The 14,548-nt window shown below is 35.8% G+C and overlaps 2 protein-coding genes across 5 annotated transcripts in view; one reads left to right on the top strand and one right to left on the bottom strand.

Moving 5' to 3' along the window:
• Window positions 1–4,010, top strand: part of dars1 (aspartyl-tRNA synthetase 1) — a 41,982-nt gene extending 37,972 nt beyond the window's left edge. Inside the window, exons 15-18 of the mRNA XM_055215234.2 lie at window positions 513–593; window positions 678–789; window positions 3,336–3,407; window positions 3,543–4,010. Of these exons, the coding sequence (XP_055071209.1) occupies window positions 513–593; window positions 678–789; window positions 3,336–3,407; window positions 3,543–3,634 (357 nt within the window). The 3' untranslated portion in view covers window positions 3,635–4,010. The remainder of the gene's footprint in view (window positions 1–512; window positions 594–677; window positions 790–3,335; window positions 3,408–3,542) is intronic.
• Window positions 4,011–5,689: 1,679 nt separating this feature from the next.
• Window positions 5,690–14,173, bottom strand: LOC129451793 (protein lifeguard 3). 4 transcript variants are annotated; one of them, XM_073855060.1, is made up of 12 exons: window positions 14,149–14,173; window positions 12,627–12,871; window positions 12,368–12,438; window positions 12,147–12,211; window positions 11,981–12,034; window positions 11,799–11,849; window positions 11,683–11,722; window positions 7,024–7,061; window positions 6,855–6,942; window positions 6,423–6,518; window positions 6,259–6,312; window positions 5,690–6,184 (listed from the first exon to the last, which is right to left on the bottom strand). In XM_073855060.1, exons 2-12 carry the CDS (start codon window positions 12,859–12,861, stop codon window positions 6,035–6,037), a joined length of 942 nt encoding a protein of 313 aa, XP_073711161.1. In that variant the 5' UTR covers window positions 12,862–12,871; window positions 14,149–14,173; the 3' UTR covers window positions 5,690–6,034. The 4 variants fall into 4 exon arrangements, with proteins under 4 accessions (XP_073711161.1, XP_055071212.1, XP_055071211.1 ...); XM_055215237.2 differs by lacking the exon at window positions 14,149–14,173 and adding an exon at window positions 13,860–14,013; XM_055215236.2 differs by lacking the exon at window positions 14,149–14,173 and adding an exon at window positions 13,800–13,954.
• Between the last annotated feature and the right edge of the window lie 375 nt (window positions 14,174–14,548).

Raw genomic sequence — 14,548 nt, 5'->3', positions numbered from 1 at the left:
GTTGTAAATGGATATTTAAAATGCTTCTTGATCATTTAAGTGGATGCACTTAATAAAGTTACATACATTTTATGTAAATATCAAAGAACAGTTTATCAGATTATTTCAATGCATTCTTTTGCACCTTTAAAATCAAACCACACTATTTTGAATATACAAAAAAATGCATACAAAAACAAAAAGCTAATAAATAATAAATCATGCATTTACTACAGTTCTATCTGTTATTAATATTTGTTGTTCCTCTTATGTGGATATATTTTGTAGTCATTGTCATGGGCTATGCCTTTATAAATTTTGCACATTTGTAATTTCTTGCCAAGCCTCCTTAAACTCTTCTCAAAGCTGAGCTTCAGTCTATACTCCAAACACACCAATGCAACATGCATTAAAATATTTGAAAAAAGAGCGAACATATACATTTTTTGCCACTGCTGTGTATGTAATGTACATTCTATCGACACACAGCCCCCTTTAATTTAAAGACACCTTGCTTGTGTGTGTTTTTTTAGTATGATACTGACTTCTATGTGCTGGATAAATACCCCCTGGCAGTGAGGCCGTTCTACACTATGCCTGACCCCAACAATCCTGTAAGTGTTTTAAGAACCTAAAAGACCTAAATGTCTTCAGATTCTACATATGCTTCATAACAAACCTCTTCCTCCCCTCTGCAGAAGTACTCAAACTCGTATGACATGTTTATGAGAGGAGAAGAGATCCTGTCTGGAGCCCAGAGAGTCCACGATGCCCAGCTGCTGACTGAAAGGGCAATGCACCATGGCATCGGTAACAATAGCAACAGTACACAATAGCTGTGTTGCAAAACCTAGGTTGTGTCCGAAACCGCCTACTTCCATACTATTTAGTAGGCGAGGCGAGTAGTTTGTCCGATTTCATATCATTTGAAAAACAGTAGGTGGTGAGGTACCTGGATGACATTCAACGTTTATTCAATGGACACTTTACTATCCTGTGAGCCGCCGGGAGAAGAGATAACCAACAAAGGAGGAGGAGAGACGTTGTTTTATTCAAAAATGTCTGAAAGAAGTAACGCGGCTCTATTCAAATGCAAATACATAACTTGTTATGACCGTGTGTCGCGTGATGTATCAACATGTTGTATGTAGTACATCCAAATTAATTTATACTACCTATATTTATACTATAGTACCTACTGTTTTAGCGGTAAATGAGTAGGTATTTAATCTAATTCTCTACCTACTTACAGTATGTGATTTCAGATGCATGGCTAGTGAGCCACCTAGCTATCTTTTAAGCCAGAATACTAACCCAAATATTAAAAGTGACTGATTTTAGTGTAATGCATTCTGGGATATTCTTTATGTCCCAAGAGGGAAGATCAATGTGATCCTGCCTTAAAATTTTGTCAAAATGAGGCATCTTAGAAGACAGCATGATATTAGTGAATACCTTATTAAATACTTATGGGGTGTACACACCAAATGTGAATTCAACAATTTGCATGGGTACAAAGTCAATGCAAAGACACGATTGCCACAAAAACACACTATTCGCCTCAAAAGCATCTTTGTGAAAGTTGAAAATATTCAACTCAAGCAAGAAATTTGCTTGAAACAAAGTTGAATCCCGCAAGCAATCTAGAGCGAGGAACGCAATGCTTCGCATTTGGTGTAGGGATGTGCATGTAATTTTTTCATTTCGATTAATCCATACATCTGAAGAATGAGTACTCGATTAACTGGGGGGTAAGGAAATCAAAGGGACGGCGCGTACGTGTCATGGTGAAAATAAAATATTTTTATAAAAAAAAACTCAAAACTTAAAGGCACACCGTGGAACTTTATGTCCACTAGGGGGTGCTAGACATGTATTTTTCATGTCTAGGGCCCCTAGAGGCCACAAGCGCCGCAGCACTGTCGCAAAGGAAAAGAAGACAACTCTTTAGGTCAGTGGTTTTCAAACTGGGGGCCGCGAGATGGTGCCAGGGGGGCCCCAGTTTTATGACATTTTATGAAATACATTAATTTATCATGAATTCTGTGTAATTAAACCCTTAAAAAAATAAGACTACTAACCAAAAGCACTACTTTTTGTATAATTTAATGTTTTTTTATTAGAATGTTGAGTTTTGGAACAGTTTTTTGTCACAAATTTTCTTTGGGGGGCCAAAAGATTGCATAGCTAACGTTTACAAGCCAGTTGTAATGGTGGTCGCTTGGTTAATATTTATATTTTTAAAAAATGCCTTAAAGGGGAATCGAACCCAGATTGCCTGTGTCATAGGTCCGTGACACTACCACAGCGCCACAGTCTCACATAATATAAATCTCTTTCTATGCTCTCCAAGTAGCAAAGTAGCAATTAAAAAAAAAAAAAAAAAAATTGTGTTCGGGCGCCAGACAGAACTTATATATGCGCGCAATATAAAATTACTTACTAGTCCAAAACCATGACGGCCAAATCAGCATCGGTCAGAAACCCCTCCTCCTTCTTTAGTTCACGCCAGCGAGCGAACGCTGGCCCAATATTGATCCTCGTCCTTCTTTTTATTCTGTCACTTCTGTTTTCTCTTTCTGGTCTCCTCTGACAAAACCTTGTGTTTCTTTTTCTCAGTTGCTGCTTCAGCCATGACAAAAACATCAGGAAAATAAATAGTTGCACTCTCACGTCCGAATTTGAGGAAGTGGAGGAAGTGACGTATGCTTTAAAGCAGATTTTTGTAGTTCTTTTTGTGCTCTGGTTACTACCCAATACCCCAAGTTTAAAAGTACGAGTAAAAGTGATACAGACCTCGTCAGGCTATGGTAGACATGTTATTTAACCTATTTTAAGTCGAAGTACCATCACAAGGGTCTTGAAAATAAATCATGAAGGTTGAAAAACTACAAAGTGTCACTTTAATTTTGAAGAAACTATGAAAAATGAACATGTACTAGATTATTGATGAATTAAATGTTTTTAACAGAAACCTCTAACAGGAATAGCTGCGTGATGAAGTGAAAGTAAAGGGTTAATAAACACAGACTGAAGCGATTTCTATATGACACACTATACATAATATTAAGCCTTATATAACATAAATGTATTATACAATGTGCATCTATCTGCATAAAATGCAAGATTCATTCACGGTCATCGTATTTGTGAACGATCGTTGGTGCCATGTTCGAGTACTCGGTCAATCGATTACTCATGCCCATCTCTAATTTGTTGTTTAGGCAGCATAACAGTGCCTGTGATTTCTTAAAATACAACAGAACAGAGCTAAACACCCAATGCTCTGTACTTCATCTCTATATAGGAATGAGTTGAAATCCAATAGATGATTCACATTTTGGTTTTTGTTCCAGACCTGGAGAAGATCAAGGCCTACATTGATTCGTTCCGGTACGGTGCCCCTCCTCATGCTGGTGGTGGAATAGGTAACACACATTTTATGTTTCTGAATCTTTGAATTCAACCGTCTTATTAGTTTTCAAAAGAATCCATTTCAAGGTTTTGAAAACTAATTTTAAAATATCATGCATTATGTTGAAACTTGTTCTACCATCTCACAGGTCTGGAGAGGGTGACCATGCTGTATCTTGGCCTACATAACGTACGCCAGACCTCCATGTTCCCCCGTGACCCCAAACGCCTGACCCCTTAAAGATTGAAGTGCCTGGACAGCCTCTCTTCTCTCATCCAGACTGACACAATACAACATAGACACCCAGCCGTAGTCATTTAGACGTGCCAGAATGTGGACGTGCCACTGGGATTAACCAAACAACGTTTATTTACTTTTGTAATACTTCTCACCGATCTATAATACAGCGGGGTTTTAGAGGAATATAATCAAGAGAAAAGGGATTCTGTGTTTTATAATGCAGATGTACTTACATGCAGATCAATGCTAATTTATTAAAATCATACTTGTATGTCTAGCTTTTTTTCTACTGATCTGTTCCTTGAAAACACATGTTTTGAGTAACTGTAAAATTTTAACAGCACATCCACAATAAAATCAAATAATATAACTAAAACATGGGTTTTTTCTTTAAAAGTTTGATTGTACAATTATATGAAAAGACAGGTAAACCATTTTGTCCTCAATTATGGCAAATAAGACATTTTTTTTTCTTTAATAATCTTTCCAGGTTAAACACTGATTCTTCATAAGCACCATGCTGTGTATAAAATGAAATATATTGATATTAGTCAATTAAGCAAGAAAGATTTTTCAAATGTCTTAAAAAAGCGCATTTATCTCAATACCGTACATTAAAACTGTAGCTGTACTTAAAAAAACAACATCATTTTAGGAGTAATTATAGGTTAACCCCTTAAAAGTTTGTAGTTGTAAAAAGTTTGTAGTTGTTAATCTTAAATAAAAATGATTATAGCAGTTTAAGTTTGTTTTATGTTAATCTTTAAAAATGGTTATAGCAGGTTACGTTTATTTTAATAAATACAAATAATGCAATAACGTATATTTTTATATTTGAAAATAAAAAAAAAATTATGCCCAAAATACCAAAAAATAAAGCCATAGCCTCAACCAGTTTTAATCCAAAATTTAACTAAAAATCTAAAAAAGTGGTCACACTTTAAGTGGTTTTACCAACAAAGCCCACTAGGTGGTATTGTTTTGCTGCAAACTCTTGTCACAAATGAATAAATTACTGTCACTGCATTATTATTACTGCAAAAAAGGTTTTGAAATATGAAAACTACACTCTTGTAGTTAAAATTATTTTTAGAATAAGCTATTATTGGTTTAATAGTTATGTAACCAACAATTAAAGGTTTTTAAGCAAATCATTTAGATATAGTATATCACATTCACATTAAAGTGACTTGATCATACACATCATACACATCTTTGAACTAATCACTCTTTCACACAAAGTTCTGACTTCCCAGTGACGTCACTTCCGGTGATGTATCAGCACCTTAGTTTTAGTAATAAGTACGTGGTCCACAGTGACTGTAAATGAGGCCAATGCAGCAGCCTGAAGCAGCTACGTTTCTGAGTAAATGTTAATGTGTTCCTCAACGTGCTTAGATTTTTCCTGCGATCGCGAATCCCTCCATGTGTCAGTATTACCCAGACTCCAATGGAAAAAACACATAAACGAACACAATGTGACTGAGAGCAGCATTTCTATTCATACTCGATTAAATTGCTAAAACATGCAAATGCATCCCATCGTGAATGCATCATTTTTTATCTGAAACTCGGGAGGTGAGCTGCAGGGCTGAATAACAGAAGAACACTGAGAATAATACATGCAAACAATGACATTACTTTCCATTTCTGTCTATACTTATATTAATGTTATTTTTCAGACATGCAATATTTATTTGGTTCGGGTTTAGCTGAGTTCAGACTTGGTGGGAATCTAAAGTTAATGCAGGCTCAGTCAGAATTGAATGTAATTATTTATTTGTTAGATTAATTATATAATTGAGTTAAGTCAATAGTGACAATATAGCGTTTTACGTTTTGTATAAAACAAGAAATAAGTTTTAAAATATGTCTAATTTTAGTTGGACGTACAGGTACAGCCCCAAACGTTTGGTCAATGTGTCTATTCCTTTACAGTGTTTGCATATTAATGGCCTGTATAGTAGTCTCCATATTTAGCTGATGTAGGATTACGTATTTTAACATTTTTCTCTGATGGGTAACTTATTTTAAATCTGACATGCAGCTTGCTGATATTGTCCCCATTTTATTTTGCTTCAGGTAAATAAAAATATCTGCAAGATCTACACTTTAGAAAAATCACATCTTAGTATACACCCACTTTTACATTAGTTCCTTTAAAGCAAACAGATGGAACATAAAAAAATAAAGTGCACATAAAGGCAAGTAAAGTTTAACAATCAATGTTGAAATGTTTGAGCAACATAACAAACATACATTGTAATAACACATTATAATCAATAAGGTGATATTGGAGATGCACACCACTGATAAAGATAGCTTTTATCATTCATGCACTATGAGGTAATAGGTCAAAAAGCTTAAAGATCAATATCGCTAAAAACAAAAACCAAAGGTTTACTCGGAAGAACTTCCTGTGATGTGAAGAAGGAAGATAAAGATTTGGACAACGTCAACGTAGAGAGAAAGAGCACCGAACACATATTCCTCAGGACAGATGGTGTTTGCTCGATTTCCAATGAGCAGCTGGGTATGGTAAGCCAAAAACTATAAAACAAAGATAACCAATATGTGTAAAGTTTAAATAATTAAACAACATTAAACGTGTTTTGTGAACTTACCAATGTAAAGACTATTGCTCCAAAAGCACCATACAGCATGTGCAGCCAAGGTACCTGATACATGGATATATTAATTAATGTAGAACAATACTTTGTCCTGATATCTTCAAAATGTCTATTTCTTGAATTGGAAAACTTACAAAGTCAAAAATGAATGTACTTACATACTGAAAGGAGAGTACAATGGATGTTATAATGCCAGTCACCAGGAGAACCACGCACAGAACGCATAGGAGACCATTACAAGAGGTGAAATCAACCTGTTCACATTAAACATGAGGAAAAATAGGTTATGTTTACTTTGTTCATTGAAAGTCATCAGTTGCATAATGTACAAAATAATTAAAATCATTCACATTTCATAAATATATTACATATCCAGATCTGTTTATAATTTCTCACAAAATTCCATCTTAGGGCACAAAAAACAAAAGGTATTGTTTCAGCGACACGCAAGACATTTACCAGCAAGGCATGAATGTTTAAAACGAGACAGACGATCATTGTAATCAAATACAATGGGTTTATTTTACACGAGCAACAAAGTCACATTGATAGTTAGTCGGTCCATCAGAGCCTGTGGGTTCTGGTCTTACCTTGGTCTGAAAACAGAAGACTGTAACAATTACACACACTATTGCTGTAATCCCAAGAGCCAGGAACACGGCTTTAGTGTCAAAATAACTGTAAATAATGTCAGACAGAGAAACTACATGATGAGCAGATCTGGTGTTATCAATATTGATGTTTATAAATTAACCTCACCTTGAAATGGTTCCTGTCATGAAAGACAAGGCAAGGGTCTGATGGGAAGAATTAAAATGTATGGTTTGTAAAACAGATTGATGGTTTTGTAATTAACAGGATTGTTTGTCGTATTGAATTGAGAATTCGAAAGGGCACCTTTTATGCAAAATCCACTTTTACAAGGTGTTTGGACATAAATGTGTGAATACAAACAACCATACAATGAGAAAATCCACCCACACATTCTTTTTAGTCCCCATTAAACCAAAGCACTCTCATTAGACATGCCCTTTTCTTTCTTTTGTTAATGTGATCTCACATTGATGAAGCCCCACCCACAGCCACTGACTTACAGTCCATTACCAAGTTGTACACTGTTTGCCATATCTCAATAGTAAGATACTATTGTCTCAGACTGTATTCACAGGAATCAGAACTCTTTAACTGAAAGCACTCACTAGCCGTTTCTCAATACCAAGTACGCCAAACTCGGACTTGTGTCCTTCGTAGTTCGAACTTGCAAGTTCAGACTCGGAAGAACGAACTTCTGACGCGAAATGCATTCTGGGAAACTTTGCTGTCATAAGTCCACACAACTCTCCTCTGATGCATCCTCGATAAAATGGGCGGATCAAGAACACATCCGGGAATTTTATTTGAACTTGGCCTTAAGGCGAACTTTGAATTGGAACAGTACTTGGGCCGCGACTGATGACGTTTCACAAGTCCACAAGAACACAAGTACAGACAAGAACGCATATTGAGAAACGACTATTGTCTCTTTTCATAAGGGAGTGAGGAAATGTAGCTCATTTGCATTTAAAGGTACAGACATGAAAGCATAGGGGCATTTTGGACACGCTGCAGTAAATGTATTAGGGGTATTTTGAGCTGAAACTTTAAAGACACATTCTGGGGTGCGTTTCCCGAAAGCATCGTTAGCCAACTACGGTTGCATCGCAAACTTGTGTGGTTTAAACGACAGTTCTTCACCTGTCGTTAGAAGCATCGTTCCTTGTTATTATCATGTTAAGACTTACGGTGATCATGCTTTTGAATAAAATAAGCAAAAAAATGTAGTACAATGCATATCAATCATTCTAAATATATACAAATTTTATTTTACGGCTTTAAGTTTGTAAACACAACTAGAAAATGCATTTCCGGAGGAACTGCAAAAGTGTGCTTGCTCTGTTGCCGCAGATTTAGTTTGTGCATCCTCATATTGGAGTCCCAAGTTCATGTACGAAGTTTGGTTTCAATACGTGAAAGCGTTCTTGAGATATAAACTATTTCCTGTTTGGCGGCGTAAAATTTTAGAAAAAATGTTTTTTCTTTTGATGTTGTTCATCCACACATTGGAGACACAAATTAATCTACAAAGTTTGGTTTCAATACTTGAAAGCATTCCTGAGATATAAACTACTTCCTGTTTGGCGGCGTAAAATTTTAGAAAAAAAAATTTCTTTTGATGTTGTGCATCCTCACATTGGAGACCCAAATTCATTTACAAAGTTTGGTTTTAATATATGAAAGCGTTCCTGAGATATAAACTACTTCCTGTTTGGCGGCGTAAAATTTTTAGAAAACAAAATGTTCTTTTGATGTTGTGCATCCTCACATTGGAGACCCAAATTCATGCACAAAGTTTGGTTTCAATACGTGAAAGCGTTCCTGAGATATAAACTACTTCCTGTTTGGCGGCGTAAAATTTTAGAAAAAAATTGTTCTTTTGATGTTGTGCATCCTCTCATTGGAGACCCAAATTCATGTACAAAGTTTGGTTTCAATACATGAAAGCGTTCCTGAGATATAAAGTACTTCCTGTTTGGCGGCGTAAAATTTTAGAAAAAAAAATGTTATTTTCATGTTGTGCATCTTCACATTGGAGTCTCAAGTTCATGTACAAAGTTTGGTTTCAATACGTGAAAGCGTTCCTGATATAAACTACTTCCTGTTTGGCGGCGTAAAATTTTAGAATTTTTTTTTTTCTTTTGATGTTGTGCATCCTCACATTTGAGACCCAAATTCATGTACAAAGTTTAGTTTCAATACGTGAAAGCGTTCCTAAGATATAAACTACTTCCTGTTTTGGCGGCGTCGACGCACATTTAGTTTGAGCTGTGACGGGCAAACGCTTCCGAAAATCAAAAATCCTTCTAGTAACTTTTGTGAGGCTTGGTCCAAGGATCGTGTACGTGGATTTTCGTGAAGTTTGGACAAAATTTTTGACCTGTGAAACTTTTTTAAGGTTTTGTGTTCTATCCAATATGGCGGAAGAACGACATCGATCTGTGACCTTATCTTCTCAAGCAACTTACACCGGTACTGCCCGAACATTTTAAAGTTTGAACGGTGTCTCTGTGTCAAACGGTCTAATCGCTAGAGCTGGCCAAAAAAATCTACCCGGGAAAAATAATAATAAAACTTAAGAAGAACAATAAGTGTGCTTTTGCAAGCACACTTAATTAAAGCGCTGCATTTGAAAATTGCGCATGTGCGCAGCCTACAAGCTTTAAGACCCTGGGGAATCCCTGGGAGGAGTGACGTAAGAGGAAACTTGCGCATGACTTAAATATCTTAAAAATTAACAACAGATAACTAAATCACGATAACAAAATCTTCCGATGCAATATATGTTATTTACAGCAATAATCTGACATAAAATCGATTTGCACAGATTAATTAGTACTTCACCTCCCGCGTGACATCATCAACTATGTTGTTAAAGCAACATGGTTCAAACAACAAATGTGCGATAAAGTTACTATGCTTTCGGGAAACAGTCGTGACAAGGTAGTTCATTTCTCCAACTATGCATCGTACTATAGTCGTTCAGCAGCGAGTTGTGTCGTTGTTCGGGAAACGCACCCCTGGGCACACTTTTAAAGACTTATATTAAATCTTGTACAAATAGGCATAATAGGCACCCTTTAAATTTCTGCATTTGAACAGATTTGAATGAGGGTAACGTACAAGATACAGAATTGGAAAAAAATTATATATTCTCTCTAAAAATGGCTGGGTTATATTTTTAACCCAAAACTGGCAAACATTGGACAGAACACCCCTGGGCCAAAACCGACACAATGCAGGGCTGTCCCAACTCAACTGCTGGGTTATTATGCCCCATGGTTGCATAACAACAACCCAACATTGGGTCATTTTCAACGCAGCATGGATCAAATTTCAACCCAGAATGTGTTCTGTCCAATATTTACCAATCACGGGTCAAAAACAACCCAGCCATTTTAAGTGTGTTCCTGCAATATTGCTCCACAAGCGCCATACGTGCAAGCTTTGAAATGGCACATATAGCAAATGGCACATACACTCACCTAAAGGATTATTAGGAACACCATACTAATACTGTGTTTGACCCCTTTCGCCTTCAGAACTGCCTTAATTCTATGTGGCATTGATTCAACAAGGTGCTGAAAGCTTTCTTGAGAAATGTTGGCCCATATTGATAGGATAGCATCTTGCAGTTGATGGAGATTTGTGGGATGCACATCCAGGGCACGAAGCTCCTGTTCCACCACATCCCAAAGATGCCTATTGGGTTGAGATCTGGTGACTTTGGGGGCCATTTTAGTACAGTGAACTCATTGTCATGTTCAAGAAACCAATTTGGAAAATGATTCGAGCTTTGTGACATGGTGCATTATCCTGCTGGAAGTAGCCATCAGAGGATGGGTACATGGTGGTCATAAAGGGATGGACATGGTCAGAAACAATGCTCAGGTAGGCCGTGGCATTTAAACGATGCCCAATTGGCACTAAGGGGCCTAAAGTGTGTCAAGAAAACATCCCCCACACCATTACACCATCACCAGCAGCCTGCACAGTGGTAACAAGGCATGATGGATCCATGTTCTCATTCTGTTTATGCCAAATTCTGACTCTACCATCTGAATGTCTCAACAGAAATCGAGACTCAGTCTTCAACTGTCCAATTTTGGTGAGCTTGTGCAAATTGTAGCCTCTTTTTCCTATTTGTTGTGGAGATGAGTGGTACCGGGTGGGGTCTTCTGCTGTTGTAGCCCATCCGCCACAAGGTTGTGCATGTTGTGGCTTCACAAATGCTTTGCTGCATACCTCGGTTGTAACGAGTGGTTATTTCAGTCAAAGTTGCTCTTCTATCAGCTTGAATCAGTCGGCCCATTCTCCTCTGACCTCTAGCATCAACAAGGCATTTTCACCCACAGGACTGCCGCATACTGGATGTTTTACCCTTTTCACACCATTCTTTGTAAACCCTAGAAATGATTGTGCGTGAAAATTCCAAGTGAAATACTAAGATCAGCCCGTCTGGCACCAACAACCATGCCACGCTCAAACTTGCTTAAATCACATTTCTTTCCCATTCTGACATTCAGTTTGGAGTTCAGAAGCAACTGCAATGTGATTGGTGGATTAGATAATTGCATTAATGAGAAATTGAACAAGTGTTCCTAATAATTCTTTAGGTGAGTGTATAGTGTGTAATGGATTTCAATATGCAGTAAATAAGTAGTGATTCAACTATGTCTTTGGAACAAGCAGCAGATGATACAGATCCAACATTGACCTTCAGTTTTACACATACAAATGTTGAATTTAAGAAACTTAGATCATTCAACATTTAAAATCTACTGCAAATACCTTTTGGAAACATTTACTGCAATTATTACTTACAAAAATAAAGAGGAGTATTAAATTCCATGGGTGCCGCCTCCTAAAAACAGAGAAAGATTATTCGTAATTTTGTAGATGTCAAACTGATTGTAATACAATGTTATGACTGAACTCACCTTGGTCCTTCACAGCAAACCAGCATAAGATAAGTAACAAGATACACCGGGCTGTAAAAAAACACTGCATTGTTACTTAATTATGAATCTTGAACAAACTGTAACACTGTACATCAAACTATAGTATAGTGTAGTGTACTAAAGCATAGTACTGTATTATAGTGTAGTATAGTATAGCTCACAATGATGTCCAATAAATTGCAGGATTTTGGATCACAAAAAGACGCACAGGCTCACTGTCAATGAAGGGTACACAGACATTTCATAAAATCAATATTTAAAATGTAGAAGTTATATTCAATATCCATAAGTAAAAACAATTTGTTTGTTTTTATTGATCATACTCACACAAATACAAACACTGCAATGATTGAGGCAGTGATAAATAGTTGGGCAGCTAAAATAAGGTAGACCTGTTAAAAAACACAAAGTTATTTGTGTCATGACTGTTAAGATATCTTTATAAATTCATAGTATTATTTGTAGTTAAGGTAGTTGATATAATGGTTATTAATATATGACATTTACTGTATTAAACCCTAAGACACAGAGGTAGCCTATACTCTGACCTTTCTTATGAAGGCATGTCGAACACTCATGCTGTCCCACACGCCAGATGATGACATGCCCATTGTATCACCTACAACCAAATGATAAATAGGCAAAAACAAACATAGACATTAATATGTTATCGCTGCCACACATAGAAACGTATCAGTGTAATTTTAATAGATTATGCCTAAGAATCCTTAAAAGTAATAAAAATCCACACATACAAAATACAGTAATTTATAAAAATAAAGAAATCACACAAGCATTAAGACTTACTAGGGTTGGGTGAACACATTCCTTGTGTTATGAAAGATGGCATTGCTGGTGAGGAGTATCCAGGACCCTGCCAAAGCCCAGACTGGGGGTGTATGCCAGGCTGCCCTGAACCCGTGTACACCCCTGTCTGAGCTGGATATACATATGGAGGGTATGGGTAGTTTCTGTGCTGCTGTTGACCATATGACTGCTGCCTCGACTCTTCATAAGTTGGAGGGAGATCTGACTTAAACATTGTGATGGTCCTGGAAACCCAAGATTTATACATTTGATTTACTTTTATGCATTTGGCAGACGCTTTAATCCAAAGCAACTTGCAGTGCATTACAATCCACTTTTTTTCAGAATTCAGTGTGTTCCCTTTTATAATTGTAACAATATGACTGCATTCTCAAATATATTAAATTTAGATGTAGTCTCATACCTATAATGTGATTACACTACCTTTCAAAGGTTGAACGTAACTTTGGCTTAAATGTTTGTCATAATCTTAAAAACACATTCAAACACATGCATAATAAAAAATTGAACTCCTTTAAAATTGTTTTAAAAGCATCTCAGGGTGAGAACTCAAGAAGCTGCATGATAAAACACAGACTACACTGAAGATGATCAAATATATTTTTTATTTACTGTAGAGTTTAGTCACAATATAATTCACAAAGTTGCTCAATTTACTAGAGTTATAAATAATAATAATACTAACAATATTTTGCTTTTAATTATAATGAATAATAATACATTTACTATTGAATGAATGAATGAATGAATGAATCATGAATCATACTATTACTATAAATTGTGGAAAATATTAATATTTAATACAACTATTAACATACAATAAATAAATAACGCTTAGCTTTTGTACGGTAGTGAACACTAACAAATAATACAGTCCAGCCATCATAACCTTACTGAAAATATACTCAGTATCCAAATAATTGCAACACCTGTTTAGCCTAATATATGAATTATATAATAGCATAGGGGAAGTTAGTGAAGTGCCACATTCATATAAATATAGGCTAATAATTAAACAATCCATATATAAATAAAATTAAAACAAAAGCATCTATAAATAAAAAATACTGCAACATTCATATAAAAATGCAACAATATAATTAAACAGTACAGTTTATTTTAAGTAGTATTCTTGAATATTTTGATACTTACATCAGCCAGCATGATAATTATTATTGGAAATAAACTAAATAAACAAGCTCTTTCTCTTACCAAGTTTGCAGTCACAACAACAACGGGACTAAGAAATTAAACTACGCAATTTAACTACGACATTACAGTGCAGAGTTGTCGTCGTCCTCTACAACACAACGCAGCTGTTGAATGCAGTGAGATGCTTTGTGATTGGCTGTAACTAAGCAACGCACGTTGTAACTGAAGTAAACTACAGTAGGAGGAGCCACGTCTCTAGTTTCTAAGGTGTCTGCTTTACTCTCAAATCACTATTGCTTCAATTCGTTTTAATCTTATTTGACCAAATTACATAACAATACAAATTTACCCTCATGTGCTGATCTGGTCAGACATTTGTTTGTTTTGTCCTTGTCATCTTTATCATTATCTTGTAGTAAGATTGTATACCAACAGACGGCGCTAACACGTAAAATGACCCAGGCTCTCCGAAAATTATAAAGAAATGAATAATTGCTGTAAAGTGATGCAGATATCACTAGGCCCTACCTTACATTTTTAAGTATAATCAATATGGATTTACAAATCATTTCAAATTACTATTTTAAGTATTGAATAGTGAAGAATTATAAAAAGTTCATAAAGTAACTTAAAAAAGTGAAAATTAATTGAATTTTTTCTATTGATATTTTAATAATTGATTGAATAAGTAATGACTTATCAATGACAATATCTGTACTTTTGTTGTCTAATGTTTATTGTTCCAAACA

The sequence above is a fragment of the Misgurnus anguillicaudatus genome, chromosome 17 (assembly GCF_027580225.2).
Source record: "Misgurnus anguillicaudatus chromosome 17, ASM2758022v2, whole genome shotgun sequence".
NCBI classification, from domain to species: Eukaryota; Metazoa; Chordata; class Actinopteri; order Cypriniformes; family Cobitidae; genus Misgurnus; species Misgurnus anguillicaudatus.
The sequence above is the reverse complement of the archived record's forward strand: the minus strand, read 5'-3'. Positions and strand labels throughout refer to the sequence as shown.